The sequence below is a fragment of the Ammospiza nelsoni genome, chromosome 2, assembly GCF_027579445.1.
Source record: "Ammospiza nelsoni isolate bAmmNel1 chromosome 2, bAmmNel1.pri, whole genome shotgun sequence".
In the NCBI taxonomy this organism is placed as follows: Eukaryota; Metazoa; Chordata; class Aves; order Passeriformes; family Passerellidae; genus Ammospiza; species Ammospiza nelsoni.
In genome coordinates this window covers 71,872,403-71,892,630 of record NC_080634.1, presented here as the reverse complement: position 1 = coordinate 71,892,630, position 20,228 = coordinate 71,872,403, and the positions used below count along the sequence as shown (strand labels likewise).

At 39.2% G+C, this 20,228-nt stretch overlaps 1 protein-coding gene across 2 annotated transcripts in view; it reads right to left on the bottom strand.

Moving 5' to 3' along the window:
- NDFIP2 (Nedd4 family interacting protein 2) overlaps positions 1 to 19,758 on the bottom strand; it is a 45,082-nt gene extending 25,324 nt beyond the window's left edge. For both annotated transcript variants that reach the window (XM_059493618.1, XM_059493619.1), the window contains exons 1-2: positions 19,593 to 19,758; positions 1,225 to 1,381 (exon numbers count right to left, since the gene is read on the bottom strand). In XM_059493618.1, the coding sequence (XP_059349601.1) occupies positions 1,225 to 1,381; positions 19,593 to 19,628 (193 nt within the window). In that variant the 5' untranslated portion in view covers positions 19,629 to 19,758. The remainder of the gene's footprint in view (positions 1 to 1,224; positions 1,382 to 19,592) is intronic.
- Between the last annotated feature and the right edge of the window lie 470 nt (positions 19,759 to 20,228).

Below are 20,228 nucleotides of genomic sequence, written 5' to 3'. Positions count from 1 at the left end.
AGGATATTTGCATTTGAAGTTCTTAAAAATCTTTTTAAAAAAAAACTTTTAGTAGTTCGATGGTACTTTGAGCTGCTACCCGAAGCAGAAACCTCAACACAGAAGCTGGCAAGAAATCAACAAATTCATGAAGAAAAAAATCATATTTAGTTAGTTATATCCCCAGGCGTTCCAACCAAATGCTTTTTATCTAACTATACGAAAGATATATACACAAAAATCTTTTTTTAAAAAAGTTTTTAAGTATCAGCATCAATCTATTATTTCAGTCCAGTAATAGCCATCAAAATCGACCACAGACTTCATTTTTCTGTGTTGTAACAGTAAGACATCACCACATAGAATAGAATTATTAACAATATTAATTAAAAGTACTTAAAATATGCCATGAGCTTCCTCCTATACCCAGCAGTAGCTCGTTAAAAGGCTGTTTACGTGATAAAGATTTGTCAGCACAGGTCACATGGTCAACAGATTTGTCAGCACACCAACACAAGGATGTTATATATAGGGATAATTCCACACAGCTATGTATTATACTTGCAAACACTGTCTCAAAGAACAGGGACAGGAAACTGTTCTTTTAACAAACACTTAAAAAAATTAGGTTGGCAGCTACTCCTAAAATATTTATTTGGCACATGGGAGACACAAATCCATGTAACTTTACTTAAACAGGAACTTCAATGTTGCCTGCTGCTAAATCTCCCATATTCCCAAGAAAAGCCACAATCTCCGAATAAAAGGAGCAGCGAATAAATGAATAAAGAGACCCATTACTCATCTTCCATAAGAAGTTTTATCAAGAGCCTTTCGAGCAAAATTAACCTTTTCATGGCAATATTTTCACCAAACCATGTCACACACTAAAGAAGAGTCTGAAGAGTTTTTTATAAAGAGGCAATGCAACTTGCTAATGAGTTCTAATAATGGAGCACTACTCAAAGATGTAGATTAAATGTGGAAATGAACTATAAGCAGACTTGAATAAAACCTATTAAGCTAATTAATGACCATCCATTTTGCCTAGCAATTTGGAACAATCAGCGTAATTTACAAGAGTGCTGCTTCTGAACAAACCAAAGGGCTGCACATCAAAGGACAGCTTTTTACTGCAATTGTGTGCATGGAAAAGAAAACCTACATGGCAGCATCATTCCACTTTGAACCAAGAGCTGATTCATACGTGCTCATCCCTGACAAGCTGCTATTTGAGAAAAATACCTGAGGTTGCAGCTGCTTCCACAGCTATGCTACAGTAAGGAGGAGGGGAAGTCTCTGCCTCAGGTGAGGCTGCTGGCTGCGCAGCCTGCGGAGTCTCTGCAGACGTGGAAGGCTGCTCAGCTGCTGAAGACTCTGGGGGGTCATCCTCATTGTGAAGCTTAGGAGAAAAACACACACATTTCAGAGGCATTCAGGGAATACTTCCCATGACAACCTAACACGTGCAGAGACATGTTCAAAGAGAGACAAGATCACTCTCATCAACAAAACAAATTATTTACAAAACAGCATGTGACCACTTCAAGTAGTCCAGCTAAATTCTTTTAGGCAATCAGCAAAAGATTATGTTAGATGCCTTGCCTTTTTTTTCCCCGGAATGTTCTTCTTCTCAGTGATTTTCAGAGAATCTTAAAAATCTGGAGTTTTCCATGTTTACTATATGGCAAAATACTATTATATTAATATTTTAATACCATTAAATTTTTATTCTTATGTACAGTCATAAAATGTATCAGCATATTTTAAAGCATATCAGGTGAGAAATACTATTATTTATTGTATTTATCTTGAAGAAAAAGAATTAAGACACACATCTACTTCTGTAATTGGGACCTTCATTCTCTTGCATCTTGTCAAAGAGCTTCTCCATGCAAATTCTAAGACTTCAAAATATTGTCCTTTTCTTTACACTCTAGAAAAATCCTTTCCCTACAAAGCTTCAAGTTGTTGGTTTGATTTTATTTTTCCTTGATTAAGATGCAGTTTTAAAAAGACATGTCCACTAAAGCATATATAGAAATAAGAATTTGGACAAAGGAAGAATGCTGATTGAAACTGTGGAATTCAGATCCAGCTGCTAATATCTTTTCTTAGAGAAGATATTTTTTATTATTTTAGCTAACTTGATAGTTCTTAGAACGTATCAAGCTTTTAAAAAGAATGAGCACTAGAATTAGAGAAGTGCTAGTTCCCAGTAGTGTGAACTGCAAGATAAGATTCCTAGAAGGCAGCAGCTGAAGCACCACATGTAAAACCCAGAACAAAAAATAAGATTGTTAAATATATCTAAAAGAAGAATTCTCTAACCTCAAGTTGGTACTTTTTACAAACACCCTACAGCAAAATATTATTTCAGTAACAAATATTAAGAATATAACTACAATTATTTTCTATTAGGCACAGTACAATCAGGTTACTGGGAAAAGTGCCTTCTAAGAAGAACACTAAATTTCTTATTAAGCACTGTAACATTGACACAAAAATTGCTTTAATATGCAGATTATATCCAAGTTCACAAAATGGTTGATGTTGAAAGGGACCTCTGAGCCCATCTAGTTCAACCTCTCTGCTCAAGGAGAACCATCTACAGCTGGATGTACGATACCACATCCAAATATCTTGAATACCTTCAAGGACAGAGACTACATGAGCTATACAGAAAACATGTTTCCAGGCTCAGTCACCTTCACATTACTAAAAATAAGGGGGGAAAAAAAATTTCCTGATGCTCAGAGGTCACCTTCAAATAAAATGATAGGTGTTTTTGAGGGTTTCTGGGTCCTGAGCAATCAGGTCATTTAATGCCTAATCAGCGATCCGGAAGTAGCAGCAATATGAGAAATATTTTTAGCCATTTTGAGTAGTTAAAGCCAAAGAAAACAAAAGCACTTCAAAATAACCTAATATATTCCAGGATACAGAAAGCAAGTGAGAACACAAACCAGACAACTGTAAAAAGGTCGATCAGATCAGAAAAGCAAGCTGAGAGCTATAAATGTTATGGTTCTAAATTAAGTACAAAATTCACAAGAAAAATCTAGTATTGCAAAGGATATAGCCAAAATAAGCCCATTCTTAAATAAAAGGAATTTGATTATTTAAAGTATAAAGAACAAAACACTACTGGTATAGTTCTTACACTAATGGCTGGCATACTCACACTCATTTGGGATGTGTGTGTAGTTCTGACTACCCCACCAAAACAACCTGGTCTTTGGGCAGGGGAAAAACTAAAGCAAACTTAAATGGATCTCTGTTACTTCCATTCTTTCTCTCCTGCCCTATTTCATCTTCAATCATTGCAACTTTTTTCCTTACTACACCACAGTAAATGCTGTCACTATTCTGAAGATACAGAGATCCACAAGCACATCATTGGTCCAAGAGCATATTACTCCTAAAAAAAAAAACAAACCAACAAACAAAACAAAAAAACTTTGTCATTCCTCAGAAATTTAATTTTACAACTTCTACATGCTTTCTTGAAAGCTGCTTTACTCCAAATTATCTGTAATATACTAACAGTGGAGTAATTTAGTAGATGATGGAGTTAACATGAAGATCAGACAAGAAAAATATACATGAGACTTCTTGCCTTCAAAGACAAAGTTAATGAGTCATTCAATGGTTATAGCAATTGCAATTAGGAAATGGAAAAATTCCATCCTAAGGGTTCCATATAATAGAGACATGTTATACCCTTCAGTGCTGCTCAGAGTGCCTTTATTTTGTAAGACTTATACTTAGGAATCATATTTCTATTTATCCTCTCTTTTATCATAAAGGCCTCTCAGAAATTCTGAAAAGCACCAAGGTTACCCTAAAGCAGCAACTTAAAAGAAATCTTCACCTCTTTTATTAAAAAAAAGGCACCATCAAATAAAACAACAACAACCGCACAATAACAGGATTAAGTAGCTTGAGTGTTTACAGCTAGAATAATAAACACAAGCTGTTCCAGGAACACAAACTTTGTTAGTTCTTGTTCAAGTGTCCCGTATCCTACTCTCTCCTCAGTAACTTCAGTTTCTTTCAGAGGACTACTTCACTAGGGAAAAAAAAAAACAAAAAAACAAAAACAAACCCCCCAACTGCAGCAGAACTTGCCCCAGTAAACTGGAAATTCTGCCCACACCAGCAGGGCAGACAGCAGTGATTATATCATTTTGTCCTGTAGCAACTCTGCCTTGTCTTCACAGCACACTGACTCTCTGGAGTCACCAGCTTGCTTGAAACCAGTAGGAATCTGACTACCTTTGAGCCTCCCCCTTCACATTTTATTTTGGCTTCTACTGGAGGTAAATTTAGAAGTTATTTTTGGAGACAGGGGAAGAAGAGGCCTGACACTCTTCATAGGCTTCATTGCCATAGAAACCAAGCTAAAAACACCCAAAAAGGAACAGAAAATGTCTGTTTCAAGGCATTACTTATGCTATGTACTCAAATGTCACCTGAAGCAGCGTTTTACATTGAAAGTACATAAATAGTATCCAAGATTTTCTTTTTCCAATAGTAAGAATGTTTCACCAAACATTTAATTAAGGGACTGAGGAGAACTTGCAGTTCATTATCTCAGCCCCTCCCATGCCTCCAATGAACCATAATTTGGTAGTAGGCAATACAGTTGCTGTTGTGAACATTATGATCAAAACAATTACCAAGACCTATTAAACCACAGAGAACTGTAAATTAGTAACTTCCCCTATTCCCTCCCTCACATTTCAAAAGTGGGTGACACTGAAATTTTTTTCCTTCATGGTTTAGTCTGTACTTGGGGTCTCTGGCTGACTACATGAAGCTTCACTGTAAAAAGAAAAAGTGAGAACTTTGCTATTAGACACATTACTCTTAAACTGTTAATGCCAGTATTTCAATCCCTGCTTTTGCAGCCCTCAAACAACAGTACATTACAGGCTTATATTGTCAAAAAGCATCTATGATAGGACACGTAGAATTCAAAGACCAGCTGAGGAGCAACAGCTGTTCTGCCAACAATGACTCAGTCTCAGGGTAGCTACAAAAGGGTGAGCAACACAGGAAAACGTAATAGTTTCCTTCATATGATTTTTACCTTACACTATCTTCAGTTTCCTTTCCAGAAAAGATCTACAAAACAGTGATTCACTATTTCATTTCAGAAGTTAAAATCAATGCCAGACCTTTCAGCACCAAAATATTGTATAAAACACACTTATATTTCTTTTCTACTTTTGCATTAATTTTTAAAAGAAATTATTCTTATACAATGTACTCAACTATTCCTTCTACAATTGATTTCCTTAAATCTGTTATTTTGTATAATTATTTCCTAAGTAATCAGATGCAGTATCTGAAGTCACCTGACAGCTTACGAAGAAACATGACCCACGAGAAAGTGCTTAGAACAAAAGCTTTTACTGAGGGGATGGATTCAAGTGTTTAGGCTTATCAAAATAAAAACTAAAAGTGGAAGATCTCATTATCTACTTAACACTTTTTATCTATCTACAGATAGCAACTTCATCTGACCTACAGATGTTTGCTTTCCAGGCTAAACAGAGTTTGCTTCATTTCTGATGAACTGACTGATTGTACAAGAGTGGTGGTATAAGCAAGTTATTAAATTACAAAATAAAAAAGCAGAGGAAAAGGATATAATAAGATGTCTGTTATCACCTGTACCAAAAATGCACAAGATCAGAATGATGATCTCTGATGAAGTGCATTGAAGTAGCACAAGCTAATTCTAGTCACAGTGTACAAACACCACTCAATTTCTTACCTGATTTTACATTTCAAAAGCTGTTCTTTACTCCTTTTATAAAATATGATTATAGAAATCAGTATATTATAAAATTATTGCAACACAATTAATTTCAACAGCATATTGCACGTATTTTTAAAATCCTTTTTCGTATAAACATTCTTTTTCACTCTGCTTACATAATTTCTTTAGTGTAGCAAAAAATTATGCAGGGGATACTGCCATACAAGTTAAAAACAAAACAAAATCTCAAACAACTAGCCAGCTTTCCTTCCTGTTTCTTTTAATACCTTTATTACCAGCTCATCTTGTCAAAATGTGACTTTTACGTAAATTTTCACAGTGATGGCTCTGTCTGGGGCACTACAGAGCTACACAAAATTCTCATTAGCAATCATAAATTACAAAGCACTTTAAACATATCCTTCTTTCTATCTTTCAAATGAAATTACATTTTCAAGGAAGCTTTGACTTGTCCAGTTTTGACCTTACAGGACGAGTTCATGGGTTCTTCCAAACTGTATTGAAACTAATACAATACACAGAAATTCCATGATGTTGGACCTAAAACTTTGTTTCAAATAAAACTATGGAGACAGCCAAGTAGATCATCTAAGTTCAACCTTTGTATGCAAAACAGTCCATTGATGCATCTTCTTCACAAAAAGAAACACTCTTGGCAACTAAGATTTATCTTCACTTGGTAGAAGTTACTTTGGTCTTCTTATCAATTATTCAGATTATGACAAGAGGTCAACCAAAAATATCCATTTATTGCAGCTTCTAGCATTGGAGGGAAAGGCATAACAGACTCAAGATTGCCAGTGTAGTGCACAAAAAGAACTCTGACATTTCTGCATTAGCTTCATGACATATTCCATACTGGTACACACAATTATTCCACAGAAACCATGACATTGTAAATATGATAGGTGCAACAAACAGCGGGTTAAAATAAAAGCTATCCTCTTCAATAAGCTAACAGGGAGCTTTTCACATCTGTGTTTCAACTGATGCTTTCAATTGCTGAAAAATTCAAGTCCTTTTACACTTGCCTACTGGTAGTGATTTCCAAGTCTGCAATAAACTGCTCTCTACAAATGAGGCATGAAAGCAGAGATCTCTTGCTACATAAAAATAACTTCAACAAATACAGGCTGCAAATTTAATGCTTGTTTTATAACCACATAGTGCATTTTTCAGCTTTACTAGTCTAAAAATTAGATTTATATGTAAATAGCAAAATCTTAATGTTGGGATTTTCAAGGCAAAAAAAAAAAAAAGATCTTGAAATAAAATTTGATTCTGAACCTATTAGAAAAACACTTCATGATGTTTCTGTTTTCTGAATGCCACCTAATTGTATCAATAGCTCATACTATCAGCTACTATTTTTTTATTTTTAGAAAAACACATAAAACCGATATCATTAAACTATAATCACCAAGAATAGAATCACAGAATGGTCTGTGTTGGAAGGGAGCTTAAAGATAACGTAGTTCCAAATTGCCCCACCAGGGACAAGGACACCTTCCACTAGGCCAGGCTGCTCAGAGCCCACTCCACCCCGGCCTTCAACACTTCCTCACATGGGGTGCTCTCAGCTTCTCCACACAACATGTTCCAGTGCCTCACACCCTTCACAGGAAACCATTTCTTCCTATATCTAACACAAACCTACCCTCCTCCATTCTCCCTTGTCCTATCACTGCATCTCCTTGTAAGAAGACCCTCTCTGGCTTTCTTGCACAGCCCCTTTAGGCACTGTAAGGCTGCCAAAAGGACTCCCTGGAGCCTTCCCTTCTCCAGACTGAACAATTCAAACTTGCATAGCTTTTCCACACACAAGAGCAGCTCCATCCCTCTGATCATTTTGGTGTCTCTCCTCCAGACTCACTCCAACAGGTCCATGACCTTCCTGTGCTGGGACCCTAACCCTAACCCCACCCAGAGCTGAAGCAGCCCTGCAGGTGGGGTCAGAGCAGAGCAGAGGGGCAGAATCCCCTCCCTGTCCCTGCTGCCCACACTGCTCTGGATGCAGCCCAGGACACGTTTGGCTCTCTGGACTGTGAGTGCCCACGGCTGGGTCATGTCCAGCCCCTCACCCACCAGCACCCCCAAGCCCTTCTCTGCAGGGCTGCTCTCCATCTGTTCATCCCTCAGCTTGTGTTTGTGTTTGGGATTGCCCTGGCCCAGGCACAGGACCTTATACACTGGGCCTTGTTGAAATTCATCATGTTTGCACCCACCCACCTCTCAAGGTCCTTCTGGTGGCATTCCTTCCCTCCAGCATGTCAACCACACCACACAGCTTGGTGTCACCAGCAAACTTGCTGAAGGCAAATGCTAAGATCAATCAGCTCTGATTTAGGTCACCAGTAGCCACTGAAAAATCAAAACTAAACCAAATAATCTGTAATTACACTTAGAGAATAATTTTAAGAGCAGAAGAACAAAAAAAGTCTTTCTGCAAAATAAATGTTTTCATTTTCTTGTTTATTTGGGAAAAAAAACATACCCACGACAGCTTTTTCAAAGTAATATTTCACAGTTTTCTAGAATACAAGGATTACTGAGAAAATAGGCCAAACAAACCACATTGTACTTTAACTTACTAGCTTTCTCCACATTATCAGGGTTTTTTTCTCCACAAATAAGGTAGTTTACAACATGTTTTTTTCTTCAAATGTGTGTTTTAACACCAATTTCCCATGAACCCATGCAGACCAGCTAGCAGGAAGGCAACTATTTCCAGTTCTCTACCAAATGCATGATCTGCTGCAATATAGTCCTGGCCACAGCCACAAGCCCTCCAGAGAAACACCATCCTCTAAAGACTGGTGAACCTTAAGATTAATAAACACTGAACTACTTAGCAATTAAGCTGATAAGGCATTTCAGTAAAATGCAGAAGTATAGAAATTTTCAGCTACTTTTTCCTTTTATGTATGCAAAACTAAGTGATCAAATCTGATTAGAATTCTTAACTGCACAGAACAGATGCACATAATTTTCTTTTCCTCACCATCCCATCACTTGGCAAGCATCAGCCATCCAACACCCAGATCTAGCAGCACCCCCTTCATGATAACCAAGTGGGTTGGCATATTGGTTGTTTCTGTTGGGTTGGTTTTGTTTTTTTTTTTTTATGAGGCATCTCTGCAGAAAGTTTTCAACAGTAGTTAATATGTCAGAAGGTCAAAGGTGTAAATCTCCACTAGAAGCAGGAAAGCTGACAGAAGTCCATTGCTGCCATTCCACAGCTGTGTAGAAATACCAAGTGTGTCTGTTAAACAGGGATTAGATACCATGGAAACCCAGAACCTCTGGAGGCAAACCTCAACTGAAAAAGAAATGAAAAGAAGCCAGAGATTTATACTGAATGTTGTTGGAAAATAAGTTGCCAAAAGAATGGCTCTTCTACCACAGTGAACTTCCTTGTGCAAAAATTAACTAATCTGTAGCAAGTGAAAGTGCTTCACATGTATTTAAGCAACCCTTAAATTATCTTAGTACTCTTTTAGCTAGGGATCTTTAGGCTATTGAATTTTTCAAGGTTTTTTTAAAGAGTCCTATAAATCTGATTCAAAAAAAAACACATACCAAATAAAACAATGGTGATCAGGACTTTGTGAAGGAAAAGAAAATAAAAACATTATAGTATGTGTGTAGATAGATCTGCACAGACGTGTCCCTCCGTCCATCCCAACAACTACCTCACACATAACATTTTAAATGTATTATAATTCAGATTTAGCCAATTAATTACACATTTAGAAGCACGACACACAGCTGCATTCATTCCCTATGGCTTTTATTGAGATGTATTCCTTCTAATCCCTCCCACTAACAGTAAAAGTAGAGGCATTAGTGAATATGAGAATACATCTGGTGTGAATGCGTGAACTCTTCTCGAAAAATAAATGTTCTAAGACTAATCACGCTAAAAGTATGGTTATTCTTCAAAGTATATCCATTTCTATCCCCTTTTCTTGAAGGTTTCTTGTCTACTAAAGAATAATGCCACAATAATTTTGAATACTGGAATTTTTGTATGATCCCAACAGATACCTGCTTCATATTCATTGTAAAACTATAAACTGGGCATTGTTTCCTAGTGTTCTTTGTATTACATAGTTATAGGAATTAACAGAGAAATGTGCCAACAAAAAGCTGATATGACTAAATACTAATAAAAAGAATGTCTGGGACCAACATTTTCAAATCTTCACACATGATATAAAAAAATTCTAGGAAAAAGAAGTTGTTAAAAGCTTACTCTAAAGCTTGTACAGAATGAGGTACTGCAACTCTGACCTACTCTAGAATGTAGAAGCTACTAAAAACATTACCACCTATCATGTAGCTTCTGTTTGTCAAATAGTAACTTGAGAATAGCTTGAGGAACTGGTTTAATTCTACAAACAAAGTATAAAATCAGGTTTTCCTCCTTGAACACTTTCTAGATAGAAGAAACTCAGTAACAAAACAGAAGCACGCTAAGGAGACCCGAGGTCAGTCTAAGGGCGTGTTCTGTCTCCAACACCATCATCAATCAGCACATGAGCCTTAATCACTTCTCTGACATCCATTTTCCTCAGATTCCCCAGTGTGCACAGCAGCTCCATTACAGCTGGTGAAGTGTACATCTCTGCCTATTCCACTTGCATCTCTTACAGATTTGATGCATGAGAGTTTGTTTTCTTGAATCTGCTGGTACCATCTGCCTGTATAATCTTGTGTTTGCTTCTCCTGTGTACTTTCTTTTCTAAATCAAACCTCAGTGAACACTCTACAATTTTAATATTGCACAATTTGGTGAATAACAGCTCCACAACTGCTTTTACCCACTGCCTTGGTGACTCTGCAGGTGTTGGTCACTTCAATTCCCACCACTTATTTCAGAGCACTTTTAAGAAGTCCACTTCCCCTTCCTTTCTGTAGCTCCCCTTGAGAGCAACAAAAACTGTTGACAGCAACCAACACAAGGGCAGGTCTTGTGTCTCATACAAAACTTCCTGTTCATTCTCCCCGTACTCCCTAATGATGGACAGTGCTGCATCAGGATTTGCTGGCAGCTGCCACTAACCAACAGCTTCAGCAAACCACCAGTCACAGGTCATGTCTTGACTCAGCAGCAGCTTTATAGAATCAGTACAGAAAGTAGATCCTGGTCACTCTTAAGTCACACAGAACATACATAAAAACTGTAAAAGTAGAGGGAACAGCCTGTAAAATCAGGAAACATCACCAAGAGCAGACTCAATATTCAACAATTAGTTCAATTTCCATTTTAGCTTATATTCATTTGGGCTGCAAAATTCAATGCTGATTGAAAATGCTGAATATTACTCTAAATGTCATACATATTTCAGTTAAAGTACAATGAGAGAGCTTAAGAACAAAAACTTCTTAAAGACGATGCAGGAGGATGCTAACATGATAAATTTATTTTAAGAGGGAATAACAAAGATGAAGAAGACTTTCCTCCTGGAAATGTATTATGGAAACTGAACTGCAGAAGCAGCATACAGTTTCACCTCAAGCCTCTGATTTGAAAGAAGTAGGGAAAAAAGGAGTCAAGTGTCTGTCTCCTGTACCATGCATAAGTGTTGTTGAAAATTTTTCAGAAAAAATATGAAGAACTTAAAAAGTCTCAAGATTATTGACAAACCAGGAATATTATGTATTACATATGAGTATGTGTACTTAAATAAAGCCAGCCTAGCAAAAGAGTTTCCTACTCAACAATATGGCTCAGTAGCCCAACATGAAATCATTAATCAAAAACATATAAATCAGAGGACAGTATTAATCAATAAGAGCAAACTCTATTCTTATTAGCAGGTCAGTCATGCTTGACTTTTTGAGTATAACCCATTTGCTTAGTAACAGAAATGGAGTAGTTGAGCTTCTCAACTTACAGAGATGATACAGACAAATTTCGACAGCTTAAAAAAAACACACATACACAACACCAGCTGAACACACTGTGAATTTCAAGAACAGGCTCTTGTGAAAATATTTTCATTTTGATTTGCAACTCGCACAACATTTATAAACATTCAGGGTCCTTCCTTTAAAAAAAAAAAAAAGCATTTAGGTCTCAACAGGTAGTTAGGAATTTTTTCAACACTACTGTTAGAGTGCTGACTGAGCATTTCAAAGCGATCCAACAAAATATGTGGCACAAAGGACAATTCTCTGGACCTCTCAATTGCCAGCAAGATAATGCACACACCTGAAAGCAGACACTTTCCAGCGGGTTGGTTGATTATAAGGCAGCTAAACAAAACAAAGCACACAAGAGGCACACAATAATGGAACATAAGCCATTGTTCCAGTGTTCAACATCAGCTGTGGCCCAGCACTGCAGGGATTTAGTGGCCAGCTCCTTTATTTGAATTATGCACTTGTTCTGGAATTTGGAACAGATTTTAAGGAGCAAACAGCTTGGGGAAGTCTTTTTTCCTAACTATTTATTCCATGTATTTGATGCAAGTCAATTTTATGACCACAACTCTGGAGATTCAATTAAGAGCCTTAATGCTTCAGTACATTTCTTGAAAAATACCTTAAGGACTCTTTCTGGTAAATTTCAAGATACAACAATTGATTCATAAGTACCACGATCAAAATGGACAATTGACCTCAGTATCAGCCAAGACTCCAAATCCAATTGTTTCATGTTTTACCAAAGGCATCACTTATTCCTTTAAAGATGACAAGCATTAATTAAACTAACCATTGCCAATGCAATGTTTATCCACCACCCTGCACCACTTCAAAAGAACCTTAAACTTTTTTCCTGCAGAAAGGAAAGAACTGCTACTGTAAGTATCCTCTTTTCAATAACCTCTCCTCAAGGCCCTTTCCTACATAATCTTTTCAGATTAATCAGGGAAAAGCAAAAGTATGTTCAATAGCTGAAGCTACATATACATCTTTATCAAGGACATGACTCTGACCTCCCCTACAAGAACAATCAGTGAACATTTATAAGATTACTTTCAAGAGGTAAATATTGCTCAAAGCTAAAATGGACAAATCATGTTTGTGAATATGTTAAGTTACACTGCAATAGTGGGGAGACCAACTTTTTCTTCATTTTTTTACAAGACATGCACATTTTATAAGTAAGAAGGTGCTGCCAAGCACCTAATAACTAAAGAAATATAAAGAGGAGTTTACAAAGAAAAAGCAATATACAGCTTATTGCAGATATTATTTCATCTACACCACTCAAAGACCAGAGGACTTTTTAAAAATTGTTCTGTGCATTCCAAACACAGCTGGAGGCACAACCATGGATGAGGCTGGGGGGCATGACTCAATATCTAATGTTTTGGCTATGGAGTGGTTGAGGAGTAAGTTAGACAATCTCAGTTTTAGGCTAATCTTAGCCTACAATAATGGAAACAATACCTAAGTATTGTAAGTGGAATAAAGAGTTACATGTTAGAATGGAAATTTATTTTTCACTTTCACTGTAAATCAGACATGCTCTGTGCCTGACAAGACTTAAGCACAAACCAGAAAAAGTTAGTCATTCTCATTAAAAAACACAGCTGGTGAAGGGGGTGCCCAATTTACTAAAATCAGCTACTTGTGACAGTACTTGCCCAGGAAGTGGGAGACCCAAGGCTGAGGCAGCTCAAACCCACAGCCTTGGCTCTGCAGTAGTTCAGTTTCAGTAGGAAAAGTTGGCAGTGCCTCTCCAACTTTATAAGCTGCCAATTTTTTTCATTCTTTTTTTACTCAATCTCTTAGGATTGCTTTTCTTCATTTGAAAATGGCTTCCCTGATTTGAGTGTACTGGTATATGTTCATTCCCTTTTTCAAAATAGCTAGATATCTAGAGGGAGATTTGAGGCTATGAAACTTCAGAGAACACTGAAATCTATGACTAAGTTGAACACTGAGGTCTCACAAAGTTAGGTGTGACAACATTACCGGTTGCCACATCTTCCTTGTTTTGTCTACACTGTCACAGGGCAGAAAATTTCAAAATATGCCTGTAATTAGCCATTTGTCAAAATTAACTCATTTTCCCCATCTAGAAGACTACTACTAACATTTTGTGTTAATGCAGTGCTTGATTTCTGAGGTTATCCTGATGCGGTCCCTACTACATTTTTCAGATACAAATGAGCCGAGAGAAGGCTTACAGCTTCTCCTTTTTCAAGTACCACAGAAAGAACATCCAGTTTGGCCATAACACAGCTGACTCCTGCTCAGAACCCTACTATTTGAAGTAATTTTATTCATGTTACTGAACTTTTCTAATATGATTAGAAGACTTACTAGGCACACCACAGCCTGAAGCTGCCTTTTTAAATTATGTGACTTCATGTCACTGCACAAATCAGGTACCTCTTTTTTCAGGCTTCGTCTTTCAAGAACCTAAAAATGCCCCAGTTTCACAAGACGGGCTCAGCCACACCAAGATCTTGCTGCCACTAGAAAGGCCAGTCCTGCTCCCAGCCTCTCCTCATGTACCTTTGCACAGACCCGACCTTAAACTCTGGCCTACCAAGACCTTTGGTGAAAAACCAGGGTGGAGCAATCAGGTACACTTTGCTGCCTTTACTCTTTTTTTTTTTTTTTTTTTGCTCAGTATGGTAAAACTTATGAAACTAAGCCAATTTGTGTGCAAAATCGCTTAGGTCATTCTATGCCCACATCAAAATGAAAGGCCACTGCCCACATAAAAACCCAGAAAGTTATTGTAACCACTGACATCCCTGGGCACCAGTGAGCCAGGGTTTCCTCCTATGAATCAGCTGCAGAGCAGGGTGATATGTCTGTGGCCCTCCAAGAGATTAAAAAATCAGACAGTAACAGCAAAACAGTTAAACAGCCCTGCTTTAAATGTATACAAAAATACTGTATTTGTTCAGTACCTCAGCACCTTTACTTAGAAGCCTCATACTGAGAGACTTGAAATTTATTTCCTTGTCCATATAAAATGAGAAAGTACTTATAAATTTAAATAAAAAGTGAAAAAAAAGGTAAAATGTAGTCCTTTAAGTATTAACTGCATCCCTACTGTATCTGTGAATGTTTCAACAGTTATAATCTTTCTTGTTTGTAGCAGGAATCTTATGTAAAAAATAGCAAAAAATGTTTACAAAAATATTAAAGCTGTTCATTCAAGAGAGAAACTACTGTTTAATAGACAAATTTCTAACAGGTAAGTGCTACAAAAATAATTTCAAAAATTTAAATGATTAATATTACAGCCCAAACAACTACTAAGATGCAAGGACAGACCATTGTCTGACGGCATCATTTATCTCATTTCAGGAGAGTCTCATTTGATTTTTAAGCCATTAAAAGTTTAATCTAGGTATTTCACGTGCAAAAAGTCAATGCAATGAAAAACTGTATCCTCTTATGATTGAGGCTACTACCTCTAAAAATATCTGCGCAACTATCACAAGGAAACAACTGTAACACTTATCAGTTAATGTATCTTTCCTCAGTATTTTTCAGTATTATCAACTTAGTGCTCCAGATGCAGAATTTTATCTTCCAGTTATGACACCACCCCATATCTGTGGAGAGCAGCAGAATTTCCTTAAGCTAGCTTGAGCTGTTCGGTGTTACTGAACAGCTCAAGCTAGCTTAAGGAAATTCTGCTGCTACATAAGAATTTTCCTAAGACAATAAATACTGTAGAAAACACAGTAGATATACAGATATAAGCTAGCAGTCTTCCATCAAAGCCATAGAATTACCTACATTTGGGAGTTTATTTGCTAATCACTATTAGGCTTGGTCCCCGGAAGAGAAAGAAGGAAGAGGTTTCTCTTTGTTAACATTTCCTGCGTAGGTTGACTTTCATGAGAGTTACAAAGATGACTTTGATCAAGGTTTTTAACTAAGTAACATTGGGACAGTAAAGAGTCAGCAACAATAGAGGTAACAGATACAGAAAATAAAGCCTTATCTTAGTTTGTTTTTTGCTATAGTGTTTACAGAACAAATTTTCATCTCTTAGCCCCATTTCTATAAGTACACACAACTTATACAAGACTAAGATCTCTTTTAAAAGGCCACAATTTCTTTATCCCTGCATAGTGCCATACAACAGGAGGCTGCCATCAGTCTTACCTCAACCATCACTTACAAATCCCACCAAAACAAAGTGCTACAGTGGCATGGCAAGTTCAGTAACAGCTGAAGTGACATTGTGGAGAGCTGCCTTTGCCCCCCCCCAAATCGATTTGTTACCTTCCCATTTTAGCATTTACCTGTTTAGCTCTGACTAAACCCTAAGTCAAGGACTCCAGACTACCTGACCCCAAACTTTAATCAAGAAAGACTGGTTATTATAATTCATGAGCAGTACAGCTTGTAAGTCCTGCAGCCTTCAACACAATTTCTGTGCCTAAATCACTCACATGCACACGAAGTCTTCCCTCATGACTCAGTTAGCTGGAAAGCCACATTTCTAAGTAAAAAAGGCAACCTTGAGCTTTAAAGCCTAGCTGCTCTCTCAGTTTTACGTGCTGCAGAAAACAGCTGCATTTCCTCCTCTTAGTTCCAGTACAGAATCACAAAGCATCATTCCAATCACTTTTTCTGCAAACAGGCTGGACTAGAAGCAAATGTTTCGGACAAGATAGTAATGCTATTAAGGACCGATGACAAAGAATTAGAAGGTAAAAACAATCAGGAGAATGATTACTGAAGAATTTTTAATATAATTTTCCTAAACTTGATGCCTTATCCAACAAAGAGCAGAATAGGGAAAGAAATAGAAAAAAATACAACAGTAAGTAAATGATACAGCTGTAACTGACTTTTACCTGCAAGGAATGTCAAATGTAAAATTTAAGACACATTCATCAACAGGAATGCAGTCATTCAAGTGACTAAGGAAAAGAAAAAAGGAAGTAAAGCAAGACAACAAAGGTTGGCTAATTTACTTCTAATGTCATATTCCTGCAGGGAAGCATGACAAATTCTTACCCATCAATTATTTGTCTTTTTGCCCTACGAAGAGAGACAAAACAGGAGGGCCAGAAAGCAATACAAATCACACATGCCCGCGGCACAGAGTTACGTAATGCTGACGTACTGCCTGCTCTTTGCTCACAAACACTCACTTTGCTGCAATTCCAAACACCAGCTTTTAACAGCAGCCCGGTTTGAACACTTCTGAACTGCTTTGTAAATAAAATGCAGACACGCAAAAAGAACAAGATACAGAATGAAGCTTTAGAGCTATTTCCAACAGAGATAAAAATAAGAAAAGCGGAGGGTTAGCTTTATGATGAGATACTTTCTGTTTCATAAGAAAATGTCACAGAACTGGCTTTTTGTGCTAAAACTCAAAACTAAACTGCCTGCCAATCTAAAGAATTTTAATTTAACTAACATGAAGAAACCACAAATAAGAAGAGAAAGATAGCTTCTTCAACTTCGCTGAAGTGCTACTGCCAAGAAACACAAGTTAGTAACTTTTTGATAATAAAACACACCTAGAAATCTTTCTATTTAGAAGAGAACTTGCCCTGAATAGACTCAAACTGATTAGCTAGAAGTAAAGGCAGAATAGGTACAAGCAGGGCCAAAAAGTATTTATTACTAATCATGGGAGAAAGAAAAAAAAAAACCCAAACAAATAAAAAAATAGTGAACACAGCAGAACTGGCCAGAGCTCACAAAACTAAATTCATAAAACATTTATAAAATGTGGTATTATCCATATTAAGTCATCTTTTTTTCCTACATTTTGTCTTTAAAAACTAGGACAGAACCATAAAATCTGCAATAATCTATTGCTCAGTACCTATCATAGCCATTATGTAAGCAAATACATCACAACACTTGAGATCACATGCTTGAATAATCAGCTGCTAATTAAGTATATCTGCAATTGCCTTGGTCCTTCCTTTCTCTGACCCAAAACAGTAAGTAAACAACATTACAAAAATCTCAGTCTTCAGCAGTCAGATATAACAAAGAAACTAAAACAATATGTTCCTTCCTATGTGGCAGTAATCAGCAAGGCTGTATTTTAAACTCTGGAGCACAGCAGACTGATTTATAACAAATTACTTCACAATTTAATGTACACAGCAAACTGAGGAGGCCAACTCATGCAGACAAACATTAAGCTAAGCCCTTTTGGAAGGCCATATCAAATAGTTTTTACCCAAAGCTGGGCATCAGCACCATCACTGGAAGTTCCTAACAAGCATAAGATAAAAATATTACAGAGACAAATTATTTCTTCACGTGTTGGGGTTTTTTTTACTCCTTTGAGTAACTAAATTAAAATTTCCCTTCTACCTGTCTGACCTCTAATAACATATGCTCTTTCAAGGCCTTTTAAAACATGCCCAGGTTACGTCAGGCCTCAAGGAAGATAGTGTTTGTAGGCTCTCAAAAAAATGCTCTGCCAGCATTTTTCTTCTCTGTTGCAGAGAAGAAGGAATGACTTTAGGACTTCTACTGATTCCAAGTTATGGAAGCACAGTGCCAGAAAAAAAGCAGCTGGTGAACAACTACCGCCCTAAAGGAATACGTCACAGGGCGTGTGGTGAGTTCATCACCTCTGTGACAATCCCTGTATCTAAGTGCCCAAAAGCATACAAAAATCTACAGTGCTGTAGGACTATCAAAATAAATATTCCAAATATAATAAAAGTGTTTCCTATTATTTTTTCTTAAATCATAACCTAGGAACAACCTGAATATAAATACTATTTACATATGGACAGACATAAGTGTGATTACTTCTGCGGACATTCTTTTCACTACTCAAGCTGTAGAACACAAACACTAAGATAAATAATTTAGGATTTAGCTAGAAGACTGCAGTAGAAATTTGAATCACAGAGAATAACAAAGATTTCAGACTTCTTTATCTTTCTATTCATAGCAAAGCTATTAAGTACAAGGAGTTTAAGGATAAAATTTAAACTTTTGAGGAGACTGACTGCACCTAAGTCATTTTTACACCCAATAATCAGGAAAGTTTACATATTTTGAGTGTAACTGACCTTAAGCTAATGACTGCAAGATTTATGTAAATGACATTAAACTGATGACTGCAAGAAACAGACAACACAATCAATTCGGGCAGGATGAAAATCTTTGTATTCTAAATGATTACTTCCATGATTAAGTTCAGGGACAAAAGAAAAACTGGTCTCAGTGACCCCCAAAGCTGCAGACCGTTCTTGAGAAAAGCCTGTTAGTGCGTGTGCATACACACAGACACAAACACACTGAAGGTCAGTCTTCTTCCTGCATTTCACACTTCCCTCCCTCCCTCTAATCTTCTTCACACAGGCCTTGCACTCCATCCCCGTGCCAGACATCTACGGGCTTTTAGAAGCCTCAAGGTTCCAGCGGTTCGCTCCGAGGCACGTACTGAGCAGAGACAAGGACCCGTGTCCCTTCCTCCCCGGCCGCTCCTCCCCGGCCGCGCTCTCTCGGGAGCCGCCACCCGCTCCGGGCCGGGGGAGGCGCCCGGGAAAATCCGCCGAGCCCGTGCCGGGACCGGCGGCCGCGGAGCCGGCGGGAGGGGAGAGGGAGGCGGGCAAAGGCGGCTTCCCGAGCAGGCCGGGCAGCCGCCCTCTCCGAGGCCGGGGCTGCCGGGGGCCGAGGGAGGCAGCCCCCGCCGCCCGAGCAAGGCCCAGCTGTCAGAGCCCCTCCGTGGGACGGCCCGCGCTCGGCCCCGGCCCGGTGCTGGTCCCTGCCAGACCCTCGCCCGTAGGAGCCGAGAAGCGGGGGCGGGGGAAGGGCGCCCCGGTCGCACCGCGCCCGCCGCGCCGGCCCGAGGGGCGGGGGGAGGCGAGCGGGGCCTCGCCGGGGACGCCGCACTCACCACTTGGTAGCGGCTGACGGGCTGGTGGTGATCCATCCTGGCCGCCCGCCGACACGCACGGGCGCGGCCGCAGCTCCTCCGACCTGGCGCCGCGTCGCTCAGTCCGTCCTTCCCTTCTTCCTTCCTTCCTTCCCCCGCCCGTTCGCCCGGCGCCGCCGCCGCCCGGCCCGGCCCTGCCCCGCTGCGGCCGCCCCCTGCCCGCCCCCGCGGCGGCGGAGCGGCCCAGGCCCCGCCCCGCCGGGAGCCGCGGGGCTGGCTCGGGCCGCGGGGCTGGCTCGGCCCGGGGGGCTGGCTCGGGCCGCGGGGCTGGCTCGGGCCGCGGGGCTGGCTCGGGCCGCGGGGCTGGCTCGGGCCGCGGGGCTGGCTCGGCCCAGGGCTCGGTGGGTGTGCCCTCCGCCCTCGGCTGCTGCCCCGGCTGCGCTCAGCTCGGGGCGCTTCTACCGCGGCTGCCGGTAGCGGGTCTTCGTCTTTCACCGCTCTTCGCTCGGCAGCAGTGAGGCTGTTACGTGCCCAGCCCAGGCCTTGCCTGGGTATTTATCGCTATTGATCACCGTGGGGCAAGAAGAAGTACAATATGGCATGGAAGACATACTGGGGACCCGGACAGCGATTTTGAATTGGCATCTACCTAAAGTG